We start from the raw sequence: 12,650 nt of genomic DNA on the forward strand, positions 1-12,650 counted from the left end.
GTAACAAAAAAACCTTATTCACAAGTGTATAGCGCGGGCGAGGCGAAAGGCGATCATCGAACTTAGACCTTGATAGTGATCGTGAGCGAGGTCCGCTCACTGAGTCAACGGGTCTTAGTAAATTACTGGTTAATGAGTCGCGGAACGGAATTGATTCTCGATATTTATCAGAACAAATAGTTGTCGTAAAGCCCCTGACCTTTTGTATTTGAAAGTTTGACAGCTTTTGATGTGATTGTCTTAACAAGTGACAAGAATTAGTTGTAATTAATTAATAATAGTAGTTGTACTTACTAGTAATAATTATAAAATGATTTTATTAACCAAAAAGAAACAAAGACAAAATTAAGGTACAAAACAGCCGAGATAATAATAGAATATTTAAAAATCTACTAACACTTTTTTATGTTATGGTAGTAGGACGGGCAAATGTGCCACCTGATCTTAAGCTAATGTCTAAGAGCGTTGGTGACCACTTACCATCAGGTGGCCCATATGCTCGTCCGCCTTCCTATTCTATAAAAAAAAAAAAAAGTGGTTACCACAGTAGATATTGGCAATGTAAGAAATATTAACCATTCATTACATCACCAATGGGCCACCAACCTTGGAAACAAAGATGTTATGTCCCTTGTGCCTGTAGTTCCACTGGCTCACTCGTCCTTCAAACCGGAACGCAACAATGCTAAGTATTGCTGTTTAACTGTAGAATATAATACCTTATATAAAATTTTACATTATTACTTTTGTGCTTGTAATAAAATGTACGTATTATATAATTTTTTTTTGCCTTTTATTTTGACATGACAGTATTTATGCTTTACGTTGTAATTATACTTTTGTCCACTGAACCAGTAGGAAATTGTTCCTAGGGTATAAAAAATTATGAATATGTTTTAAAGTTATACGGGGAAAAGGTCAACATGGTCAACATTGATATAAATTGTATACTAATTATTAAACTTTGACGGGCCGCTGGCGTGGTTGGTAGATACTTGCTTTTCGCGCCGAAGGTTGTGGGTTCGATTCCCACCCAGGACAAACACTTGTGCATGAACATGTCTGTTTATTTTGAGTCTGGGTGTAATTATCTATATATATATATGTATGTATGTATGTATTTACAAAAGAAAAGTAGTGCATGTAGTATATCAGTTGTCTGGTTTCCATAGTACAAGCTCTGCTTAGTTAGGGATCAGATGGCTGTGTGTGAATAATGTCCCAGGATAAATAAAATAAAAAAAATATATTTTTTAGGTATTTCGGGAGCCTCTCTCGGTAAAATTCTTGATCATGTGTTATTCATTTTCCATACCGAAGCATTACTTCTTATAAATGCATATTTTAACAATAATAGTGTATTTTAAGAAACATGTTTTTAAAAATAATAAGTAACAACAATATACTGGAAAAAAACCTAAATACAGACTATTTATTATTATTTTTGCAAATAAATAGAAAACTACTAGTAAACACAACTTTATGTGTTAATGAATGAATGAATTTAACTACCTTGATACTCGAACTTAAAAGCCTGAATAAATTCAAAGATTCTATTCTTTTCAGGTCCTATCTCCCCATCGCGTCGGGTCAAAGGGCTGACACAATAGTATTCCATCGTATTCTATCGATGTAAGCGTTCTTTTCTTCGTTTCAGGAAATTCAAATATGAAAGCTTTGTAAATAGTTAAAAAATCTTACAAGAAAACGTTACATTGGCAAATGGACATGTATATATGTTACACACATATTTCAAGATAAGCTATTGGAAACTAAATAAAACGGTTTTCTAAGTATTATATGAGATTTTAAGCTTTGCTATATCTTTGCTTCAGTTGATTTCATTTATGCCTGATCACTTTCAAAATAATTGCAACTTTATCGGTATCAGCATATTTAGTGAATTCATATTTTATGATAATTCGTGATAAGAAAATTCCCTTTCATAATGAAAATGACATAATAGTCGTATCTAAACTCGACAGAATCCATTGAATCATAATTCAACCCGTCATTAATGTCGGTGTAAATTAATGTCAGTGCTTAAAATTTACCATAATTCAACACTTTGATACAACATTCAACTGTATAAAATGCATGCCAAAGGACAAAAATCGTTGTGTCTTCTTGGCATGAATTTCATGAATAGTAATAAAAAAGAGAGTGCAACTCAATACACTAGCTAGATGTGAAACCTTTTTGCTTTTCACTCTCATTGTTGTATTTTTTTAATAAATATCAAATTAAGATGTTGTTGCGCAGTCTTTGTTTCCCAGAATATTAACAATGGAAAAAAGCAGCACGAGTTTGTCTTGTGTATTTGTTGTAGCTCTTATTTTAAATTCTATATTCCTCATGATATTTGTATGCATATTGGAAAATATAGAGTTTTCCTTTAATAGATAGTAAAGTATTTTCTTTTAATAAATTATAATTATACTGGAAATATCCTGGGGTTTCCTAGAGTAAGGTACATCAATGTATATATATATGAATTCAGAGAAGTCTCTAGATATTTCCTAAATGACATTAATTTTAGTGGTTTCACAAGGATATCAAATTCAAGTCTGTTAATATTAGAGAAACAATTTTACATCGTTATATGATTAAAATTACATATTTTCAGTCACCTTTGTTTTAATAAATTTAATAATAAAATAAACGTAATGTATGTGATTAGCGGCCAGATCTTTGTAATATGAGTAACCTATATAATACGAGAATAATTGTTTTATAATTTTTATATTGTTTTTTTTTATTTAATACTAACTTTAACTGGTAAGTTTGAATGAGCATATCGTTTTTTCCCTAATATTAAACATTACAATCTAGATATATATTATCTAAGTTTTACGAAGTAGAGGCTTAAATTTATAACAATAGTAATATAATTTTATAAATAGCAGTTTTTGCCTAAAGAAATAATAAAGTAAATATTATGAAATATAGTCTGATTTATGTTTGTATAAAGACTGGCCCGGTACTATCTGTAGCGTTTAATACAAAGCAATGTCTTTTGTCCCCTATTATTAGAAGCAACGGATATATTAATCCGGGTCAAGTACCCATGACAAACGAATCTGGCTCAGTATTCTTCGAATTAACTTCGGCATCCTGTCGAAATAACATAGTTTTTTACACTACAATGCAAGTCATGAGCGATTTATTAAAAACCTCTTTATTATGTCATTTATTTGTAATGACGCGCCACTGTACTTAGTGACGTTCACTTTAATTATATCATTATTTTAAAATGTCGTGTTTATGAGATTTCGTTTGTGCCGCCATTAGATCATTATGTATTTATTTTATGAATATACAAATAATATATTTATTTCATATTTATAAATCAAAACTAAAAACATAATCAACGAATTTTACTCTGAAAATTACAATTATATCACACGAAAGACACTTCAATACAAATACAGCAATATCGAGAACGTTTTCATTATTTCGGCACTTGCTATTGTAATATTGAAACAGTATACTTTAATTTTTGGATAAATATGTATTTGTAGGTATGTTTACGGGTATAGTAGATACAGTCTAACATTCCAAAATGAAGCAATTGAAAAACCTTTCTCCGTTTAGTTATTTTGATAAAAAAAGTATATTTGTAACTAAATTTACCTATTATATATGTTTAAAGTATGATTTAATGTTGTTATGCAATGAAATAATAATACGGTGCTTATAAATAATAATAATACTTAAGTCGCATTTTTAAGGTTTTTGAAAATCTTTTTAATAGGTAAGTATATTTAATTTAATAGTCATATGATCATTATTGACAGACAGACCATTTTATATAGTACAATCATATTCAGTGTAAGATGAAATATATCGTCATTTATTCGAATATATTTTATATTAGATATGACGTGCATGCGGCATTAAAACACAGTCACAAAGGTTAAAAACCCATTGATGCATTTGATACGCTGCCAATATCTAAATAAAGCGAGATGCAATGTTCTTATGAGTAATACCTTTACTTATCTTAATGCAAGTTCATAATATGAACTATCCGTATTCTACTATTTTTAACGTATGGTGAAGCCGGCACAGGGGTTAGAACATAAATCTGGCAAGCACAATCGAATTTTCTTGTGCGTAATTTTTTTTATAATAAATTTTATCATCGGTGATGAGTTTCCTTCTCACATCGCACATCGCGAGGAAACCTACATGTGTCGTTATGACCCATGTGCATCCACCGACTGTCATTGGAGTCGCATTCCAGGAGTACCTTCTTCAGGAGTCCTTAGTCCAGCTGTAGGACACTTACAAGCCGTTGCTGTACCGAACCAAATGCGCAGCAATGAAATGGCTACTCTTCATTATATTACTATTAAACGTACGTACGTACGACTTTGTTTGTTCGTGCTTTACGTAACAACACTCTTATTGAACGAATCAATATGTTGTCATTAAAGGCAAAAAATAAATAGTCAATATTGATGAGGCTTATATTGAAGAGGCTTATATTATATTTTTCTTTGATTTCTAGAAGTCATCGTTCTCGTTTGCAGCGGACATCGACTTTTTGTAAATTCACATTTGATCTAAATCAAACGACCGAAGTCACGTAGAACTGTAGAGTTACATTGTTTTAAAAATTATGTACTTTTCTATCTTAAATTTATTTTAATTTTTAATCGTTCATAACACACGTGCCTTACATTGAATCTAATATTTAAATATGTTTAAGGATCAATAAACAATTGTTGTATGTGATTAATCCTTACTAATATTATAAATGTAAATGAGTTTGTTATGGTAATAATGGTGTAAAAATAATAGTGTTATGGTTTAGTAATTATCATGTTATTTTGTATACACTTCTTAATGGGTCCTGTACCCAAATAGGACCCTAGTACATAACACCCCGTCCCATGCTCACGCGGGCAAAACCGCGGATGGAATCTAGTATTTAATATGTTCTGTATTATATATAGTATTTCCAGGCCTGCAGTCTGATGTCAGAGGTTAGAGCTAGGTGTTAACACAGCTGGAAAATTGTGGATATGAAATGCCCATAAAATTGGCGTAAGAAATGCGAGGTCTATATGTTGTCTGTAACATTTCTTAATAAATAGATTATCTAACACAAAAATTGTTTTCACACCGGACAGGCACATAACGACATTAGCGCCTTCAATTATTATTTTTATTACTTTTACATAATAGTATAAACGAAGTCAAGCGTAAAGTTAGTTAAACATTGCTGTATTTTCTTCTTCCGAATTTCAAATCAATAATGACAGAAAGAGGAAAAAGAGTGTTCAACTAAACATCCGCTAAGCAACGCTCATTTAGATATAATATATGTATATATTATTAACGGAAAACCATTAAGGAGATACCAAGCTTAATTGTCCTTTTCTCTACAATGTATTAATAGCAACAACATGTGTAACAATATCATCAAAAAAATCCACAACAAAACCTATTATTTTGATAGAAACTGTGACAATCGGTGTATAGACTGCGAATGTTAATTTCAATTATTATCATTTCACATTGAACATGGATTAATTTAAACCTAATGTTAAAAAATAAGGCATATTATTCTGTATTTGTCTTTTGTAGAATTACGATTAAAAATACTTGTAAAAGATTTTTATATTTTATTATGTTTTGTCGGATAAATTTGCTCAATACCTACAGATTTCCTTTCAATTATTTACATACCGACAAAAACTCAGTCTTTTTTTCTCATTTTAGTATTAAATATTAAATACAATATGCACTATAATATACTATGTATATAAATATAATTTGTCTAAAACTATATTTAGCGTTTAAATTTATAATACTTACTATACAATATTTTACTTATAGACTTTATAGAAACAAAACGTGTTTACGTTAGTTTGTTAGGCCTATCCGTATTCGCTCTAATCAGAACCTTCGAGGTCGAGTCCAACAGCACAATCTCTCCATTGTGTCCAGATAAAATAAGGATATGCGGTCTAACCTTGAGAATATTTTCGAAAATCAATTCACTTTTAAAAAACGAAATATAAAGCGACTCGTTAATGAACCTTTTTGAAGAAATCGTGTTAATGGGACTACAGAATGATATTATTTTAAAAATGCAACAGTCAACTGAGATGTTTCGTTTCGATTGCTCAATTTTAAAACTTAGTAAGACTTGATTTTTTTTTATATCGTGTGTTTAATATTCTACAATGAAATTAATTAAAAACGAATTGTGAGCTAAAGAGTTTTGAAATTGAGTTGCTATCGTACTTGTTATAGGCAAACATAAAGTTTTAAATAGTTTTTCTCGATAGCTTAAGTATTCATAATATAAATATTTTAGAATAAAGAAGAATTTAAGAAATTGTGTTACATTAGTTAAAATATTACATTAGTAACAAAATTACGGATGTTTATCAATTGCAAAATGTAAACACAGTTCACTGTTATAATGTCGGTAACTTTTATATAAACAAAACATATCATTTTGTGACTTGTATTAGAATAATCAAAAATTAAAACTGAGTTAAACCGTTAATGATATCATGAGATAAGCAATCAATTTGTTTTTTTTTAATTTTGTAATGTATATTTAAGAAATAAAATACTAAATAATTTGTGTACATACGATACTGTGTAGTTTCACTTGTTCAAGGTATAAAACATTTTAGAATGGAATTTAATTTTTAAATATCTAAATATAGTTATAATATATTGATATTGTATCCACGAAAGTAATGTTTAGTGAATAATGTTATATATATAACTTGTTATATATATCTAATTGAAAAATGTATTAAAATCTGTATCATATATATGTATAAACGTTCAAACAATGGTCACTGTGTGAAGTTGATTGTCGAAAAGCGAGATAATTAGTTTAGTCTTATACAGTGTATATATATAAATCCCACCTGCATAAGAATATAAATGTATAATAAATTAGTACACACATATACTAACGACTGATTGGTCTTTGTTTCGGTAAAATTAACATTTAAGCCCATATTTTTAATGATATAATATAATTACCTAATAGTTACTTTACCTCACAACTTTTTATCGTGCATGTATTTATATAATTTGTAATATATTTAAAAGTACTTGTTTGAAGTATGTAACTATTTTTTACTTACAAAACATTTGCAAATTAACATTTGCCAACTAAACAATACATTTGAAGGAAATGTATTGTTTAGTTAGCAAATTTTAATTTCAATTATCATCATTTTACATTGAACATGAATTAATTTAAACCTAATGTTAAAAATATTGCATATTATTCTGTATTTGTTTTTTTGTAAAATTGCGATTGAAAGTACTTGAAAAATTTTAATATTCTATTATGTTTTGTCGGATAAATTTGCTCAATACATACACATTTCATTTTAATCTTAAATCCGTGTCTGTCCTGTAACTATAAGATGTCATACTATGAAATTATTTTTTCAATGGGATTAGTAAGTTACCTGATTTCGAGAAATACAAAAAAAAACACTTCTATAATATTAATATAATGAACGTAATAAAAATTGTTAGTCAAATGCAAGCAATACTGTCACTAGATATATATTGCGTTGACATTTAACAAAAATCGCAATCTACTTTTGTTAGATACATATTTAGTTCTTAATATATTTATAATCTAGAAATGCCTAAACAATCATGGTAGCCATGACCAGGCTATAAATACTTCGAAAAAAATCCTTATTATACGATTTTATTAATTCGTTGCACTTTAGAAACTAATTGGGATTACTAATTATTAGTTAGGTAATCAATTCTTTTGTTTTTATTATTGATTACTATTTGTTCGCAGTTGTTTATTGTATAAATTAAAAATATTTTACATTTGTATGCACTTTACTAGTGTTAACGCATACATTATATTCAAATATATAATTATGTATTTAGCAACAAGTTTTTTATTTAATTAATAGATATAAGATTTTATATTACTAATTAGTCATAATATGTACGTGTATAATTCTTTCATAAGATGTATAATGCTTTGATGGACATTGTAAAGGATACCTATTATTACTTATTTTGTAGTCTAATTTAAGTTACGAGTATATTTTAATCTGCTAATAAAAAGGGTTATTTGTAGGTTACAATAATAATTGACGTATTACATATATCCGTCTACCGCCAAAAATATATAACTTTATACGCCCTTTATAAAAAATATATGGCTGACTACAATAATTTCACTAGTTTATTTTAAATTACGACGATAATCGAATTGAATAGGAAATTTAATTTTAATTCTGTATTGAGAATGAGAAAGTGTTTGTGTTGCGTGTTATTACATTGTAATGCATTGTGTAAGGTAATAATTAAGAAAACAAAAAATAATGACATATTTACCGTATATTTATCAATCCTTGTTTTTTCATGACCGAAATGTCCCTTCTCCTTCATATTGATAATGCTCCTGGCACTTGTAACCGCCATTTTGAAAAATTAAAAAATAAACCGCGTCTGTAAATTTTCGCGCGCGAATCGATCTCAGCTCTCGCTTGCACCCCGTCGGGATCGCGGCGAGATTCCAAGTCAGAATGGTTGCGAAATCTTGCTTCTTTTATATAAAGCTGTAAACTGAACGCCTCACTCCTGTCCCTTTCATATCCGCGCGGCTCTGGCTATATGTGAGTGAACGCGTTTTAGAACTAGACCAGTATTACTGGTAAGCACAGATAACTAAATAGGTCACATTTTTTTTTATTTTGTATATTAGGAATCCTTTATAAAGTATCTTTTTTATGTTATTTTCAAGAGATATTTCAAACTTTTATTTAATTTGCATAAATATTATATCAAGTATTATTTTTTGTAGAACGCTTTATATATATTTTTAAATAATATTTAAACGCTATTTGTGTTTGCTAGTTCATGATAGTAAAAGCTGAAAAATAATAAACAAAACGAAAATTATGTAGAAATATTTTCAAAATGTCCCATCGGACGTCCATTTTAGCCTGTATAAAGATAATTTAGAATACTTCTATGTTACGGTTCAGCGCCTATATACAAAAAAATTTAGAACCAACCTAAGGATTTTTATATTTGTAAATCCAACATTGATGAAACAAATTATTAAATATCTTTTTCCATCCATAGTATAGGATAATTAAATATTTTTTTCCATGAAAAATAAAATGTCGAAATCAATTTGAAAATTTAGAATAGACTCATATCAATGCTGTAATATTTATAAATACGTTTTACGCACCTTGAATTACAGATAAACATTTATAGTATAAATCTAGCAAATCCTTTATTTATGACAAAGAATACTTTATAGGATAAACTTTAATTTATACGTAACGAACTAATTCAAAACTTTTGTCTGTATTGAAATGTCGTCCAGAAAAATATCCTTAAATCTTTATCCTTATTTGCGTTAGTTGGTTAGTAGCAAACGCCTCAGTTTACGTAACCTCAATTTCTGCATTGACCTCTAAGTTATAAATAATTTGAATTCATACAACTTAATTTGAATATTATGAATCTATTTTTAAATTATTTGATACTTACGAATCTATTTTTAGAATGTTCGAAGCCTGTTTTAAAATATTTTTCAAATTAACTTGTGCAAGCTGCTAATGATAATGTATTTTATTTTTAATATTTCAATTATAAGTTTTACTGTTTAATATATTAGCAAATAAAATGAATGTTACGTTTAGTATATATTCTACAATGTACGTTGCATGCGTATTTTAGTATGTATCTTAGACCAATAATCTTTTGCAGTGCAATCACCTTTGGTTTAAAAAAAATTAGCTACAGGTGACTTTCATTAAGATTGAAGAATACGGAGACGAACACATATTTTTCTGTTAGTTTGTGGCCTGGATATAAGTATTGTTGTGAATATAAACGATTATTTTTAAAGTGAAAATCTAAAGTATCGGTATAATAAAAAAGTCTGTATAACTGCTTTAATGTTTTTTCTTTGTCACATCAAATTAAACCAAATAGGAAAAAAAACAATTTTTTCCCATTGCTATTAAATACACCACTAGTTACTAATGATTGGCATCTTCATTTGTATTCATTTTGCCAGGATATAGAGTTGTCTATAATGTCTGTCGCTCACTCTTCGTCGGCCTATAGATTTTCTCCGCAAAAATCATGTCGATTCGTTGCTCTATTGCTATATAAAAAAGGGTGAAACAAAAACCATTTACGCTTGTCGTTATAAAATACTTCACGTAAGTTTTTATAGCTAAGTAAGGTAGTTAATAGTAAAAGTTTTTTCTATTATATGTATGTTTTACATGCAATTTTATTTTACAGAATATTTAATTAATATATATTAAACATTTTTTGTTCCTTCGCTTTGTCTATTTTTTACTAAACTACATACGCTTGACAGTGACAGTCAAATTAGCGGGAAAATGAATTTGATTTTCTTAACATTCTATAGTCGATTATTACTTCGAATCAAGCCATTTGAATCTTCTTTGATACTTCGAATCAAGCCATCTTATAATAAATTGACGAATTGTTATTTATGTTGTGTAATTTTTTTTCTGTTAGAATATGCATATTACGAGCGTAATTACAATTATTGTTAATTCACTTATTTTTTTTTACTGCGCTCAAAATTAATTGCACATGTGCAACTAAATAATGATATGAAATATTGCATATCTTACACTTTTACAAATCTGGTCATAAGAGTATAATGAATTTTAGCTTCCGTGATATAAAGAGGTTCAGTTAAAATACATAATTTATGTAACATAAGTGTATTTTTTTAATTATTTGTCTTGTGTTTAGAGAAATAATTTTAATTTATTTGTTTTTTTTATATATTTCAGATAAAAAAATGTTAGAATCGCTTCTGTTTCCTAAACAACTTCTGCTCTGACCTTAAAGTTATAAATAATTTGTATACACTCAACCTAATTTGAATAGACTTAATATGCTTATAATTATATTTAATAAATATATATAATTAAGTTTAAACGGTTACGATACATTCCCGAATCAATTTTCAATCCATCTTCATATATCTATAGGATACCGTAATGTCAAAACCTAACTTTATGTTAATTTATATGTCAATAGTCGATAATTAAAACGAAAACGTCTAAACGGCTAAACGGAAACGATTACGTTCCGTTTCGATTACGATTCGAAACAATAATTTTATTGTTTGTAAGAATGCTTAATGACGTATTTATAGTACAAATAAATAGGTGTTTTTTTGTTAATTATTCCTCTTTTCTTAATATGGACTAGATATACCGTAGTAAGCCTCGAAGTATTAGCAGGCATGTTTGATATCTGCAATGTCCTCGTAACTCAGTTATTTTTTGTATATATTTATTATTATTTAGTCAGCTTTCTCATTAAAAATATCCTGGAATGAGGTGAATGACATTTTTTTCATCTGCGTTGGCATATTGTCTCATAAAATATAATTACTAGAAATAGTTAACATGGTTGCGATGGTTAACATTTCTTACAATGCCAATGTCTATGGGCGTTGGTGACCACTTACTATCATGCCCATGCTCATCCATCTACCTATACAAAAAAGGAACTAAACTATAATGTCAGTTACATTTTTACATAGCATACTACATATTTAACATTAGGTTTTACTACGAAATTCATGAGTGAGCATTTAAGTTTTTGTATACATTACATACATTATACTGGTGCTAGGGCTTTGTGAAAGCCCGTCTGGGTAGGTACCACACACTCATCAGATTTTCTACCGCAAAAAAGCAGTACTTGTTGTTGTGTTCCGGTTTGAAGGGTGAGTTAGCCAGTGTAATTGCAGACACAAGGGACATAACACCTCAGTTCCCAAAGTTGGTGACGCTTTACGATGGAAACAATGGTTAACATTTCTTACAATGCCAATGTCTACGGGCGTTGGTAACCACTTAATATCAGGTGGCCCAAATGCTCGTCCGCCAACCTATAATATATAAAAAAAACATATTGATATAATTTTTTACATAAATTAATTAAATACCAAATATGATATTTTAATATCAATAACGCTTCAATGTATTTCCTAGTTTTAGACTTTTAAGTATAAGATATTATGTTAATATCTTTAAAAATGCAGCCATGGCCAACATTTTATTAAAATGCGCATTAAAAAGAAATACTTTTGTTGAGTTGATAATTTATGGACACGCTTGTCAAATAAACAATTAAAATTAATTGTCATTTTAATAAAAAAGTGTACTTTTACATTTCCAAAAAAAATTGGAGGGTGATACAACGCCAGTCACTTAGAAGGTTATCTTAAACACGTCATTTAAATTCATATTATAAACAGTATTTATTATGTATTTGCGTGGCAATAACTGTACATATAATAAAATTGAATGTAAATATTAAATTTTTACTGTGGTTAAAAAGGCTAAAACTATATTGCATGTATTTCTCCATGCAGTGATAGCTGATTTTTTAATTGTTTATTACACTCTTTAGCTCTAAAAGTGAATATATATTTACGTATAGTAAGTTTGTCTCGGTGGTTTGTATTTTGGTTTGGGTAGGTACAATCCACTCTTCACATATTTTACCGCCAAAGTACATTAATACTTAGTATTTTTGTGTTCCGGTTTGCCTCCTACTAACTACGCATGGGTTGTGTATTGACAATGTAAGGGTTCGTACTTGGT

At 28.6% G+C, this 12,650-nt stretch overlaps 1 protein-coding gene across 2 annotated transcripts in view; it reads right to left on the reverse strand.

Moving 5' to 3' along the window:
• The window catches only part of LOC126769618 (arylalkylamine N-acetyltransferase 1), an 82,872-nt gene that overhangs the window by 32,251 nt on the left and 37,971 nt on the right, over nucleotides 1–12,650 (reverse strand). The window contains exon 1 of one of the 2 annotated variants that reach the window (XM_050488491.1): nucleotides 8,359–8,557. The exons of the other annotated variant lie outside the window; for it this stretch is intronic. Within the exon in view, the coding sequence (XP_050344448.1) occupies nucleotides 8,359–8,445 (87 nt within the window). The 5' untranslated portion in view covers nucleotides 8,446–8,557. Of the gene's footprint in view, nucleotides 1–8,358; nucleotides 8,558–12,650 lie in introns of those variants that run through there. 2 annotated transcript variants of the gene reach the window in all.

Source organism: Nymphalis io, chromosome 7, assembly GCF_905147045.1.
Source record: "Nymphalis io chromosome 7, ilAglIoxx1.1, whole genome shotgun sequence".
In the NCBI taxonomy this organism is placed as follows: Eukaryota; Metazoa; Arthropoda; class Insecta; order Lepidoptera; family Nymphalidae; genus Nymphalis; species Nymphalis io.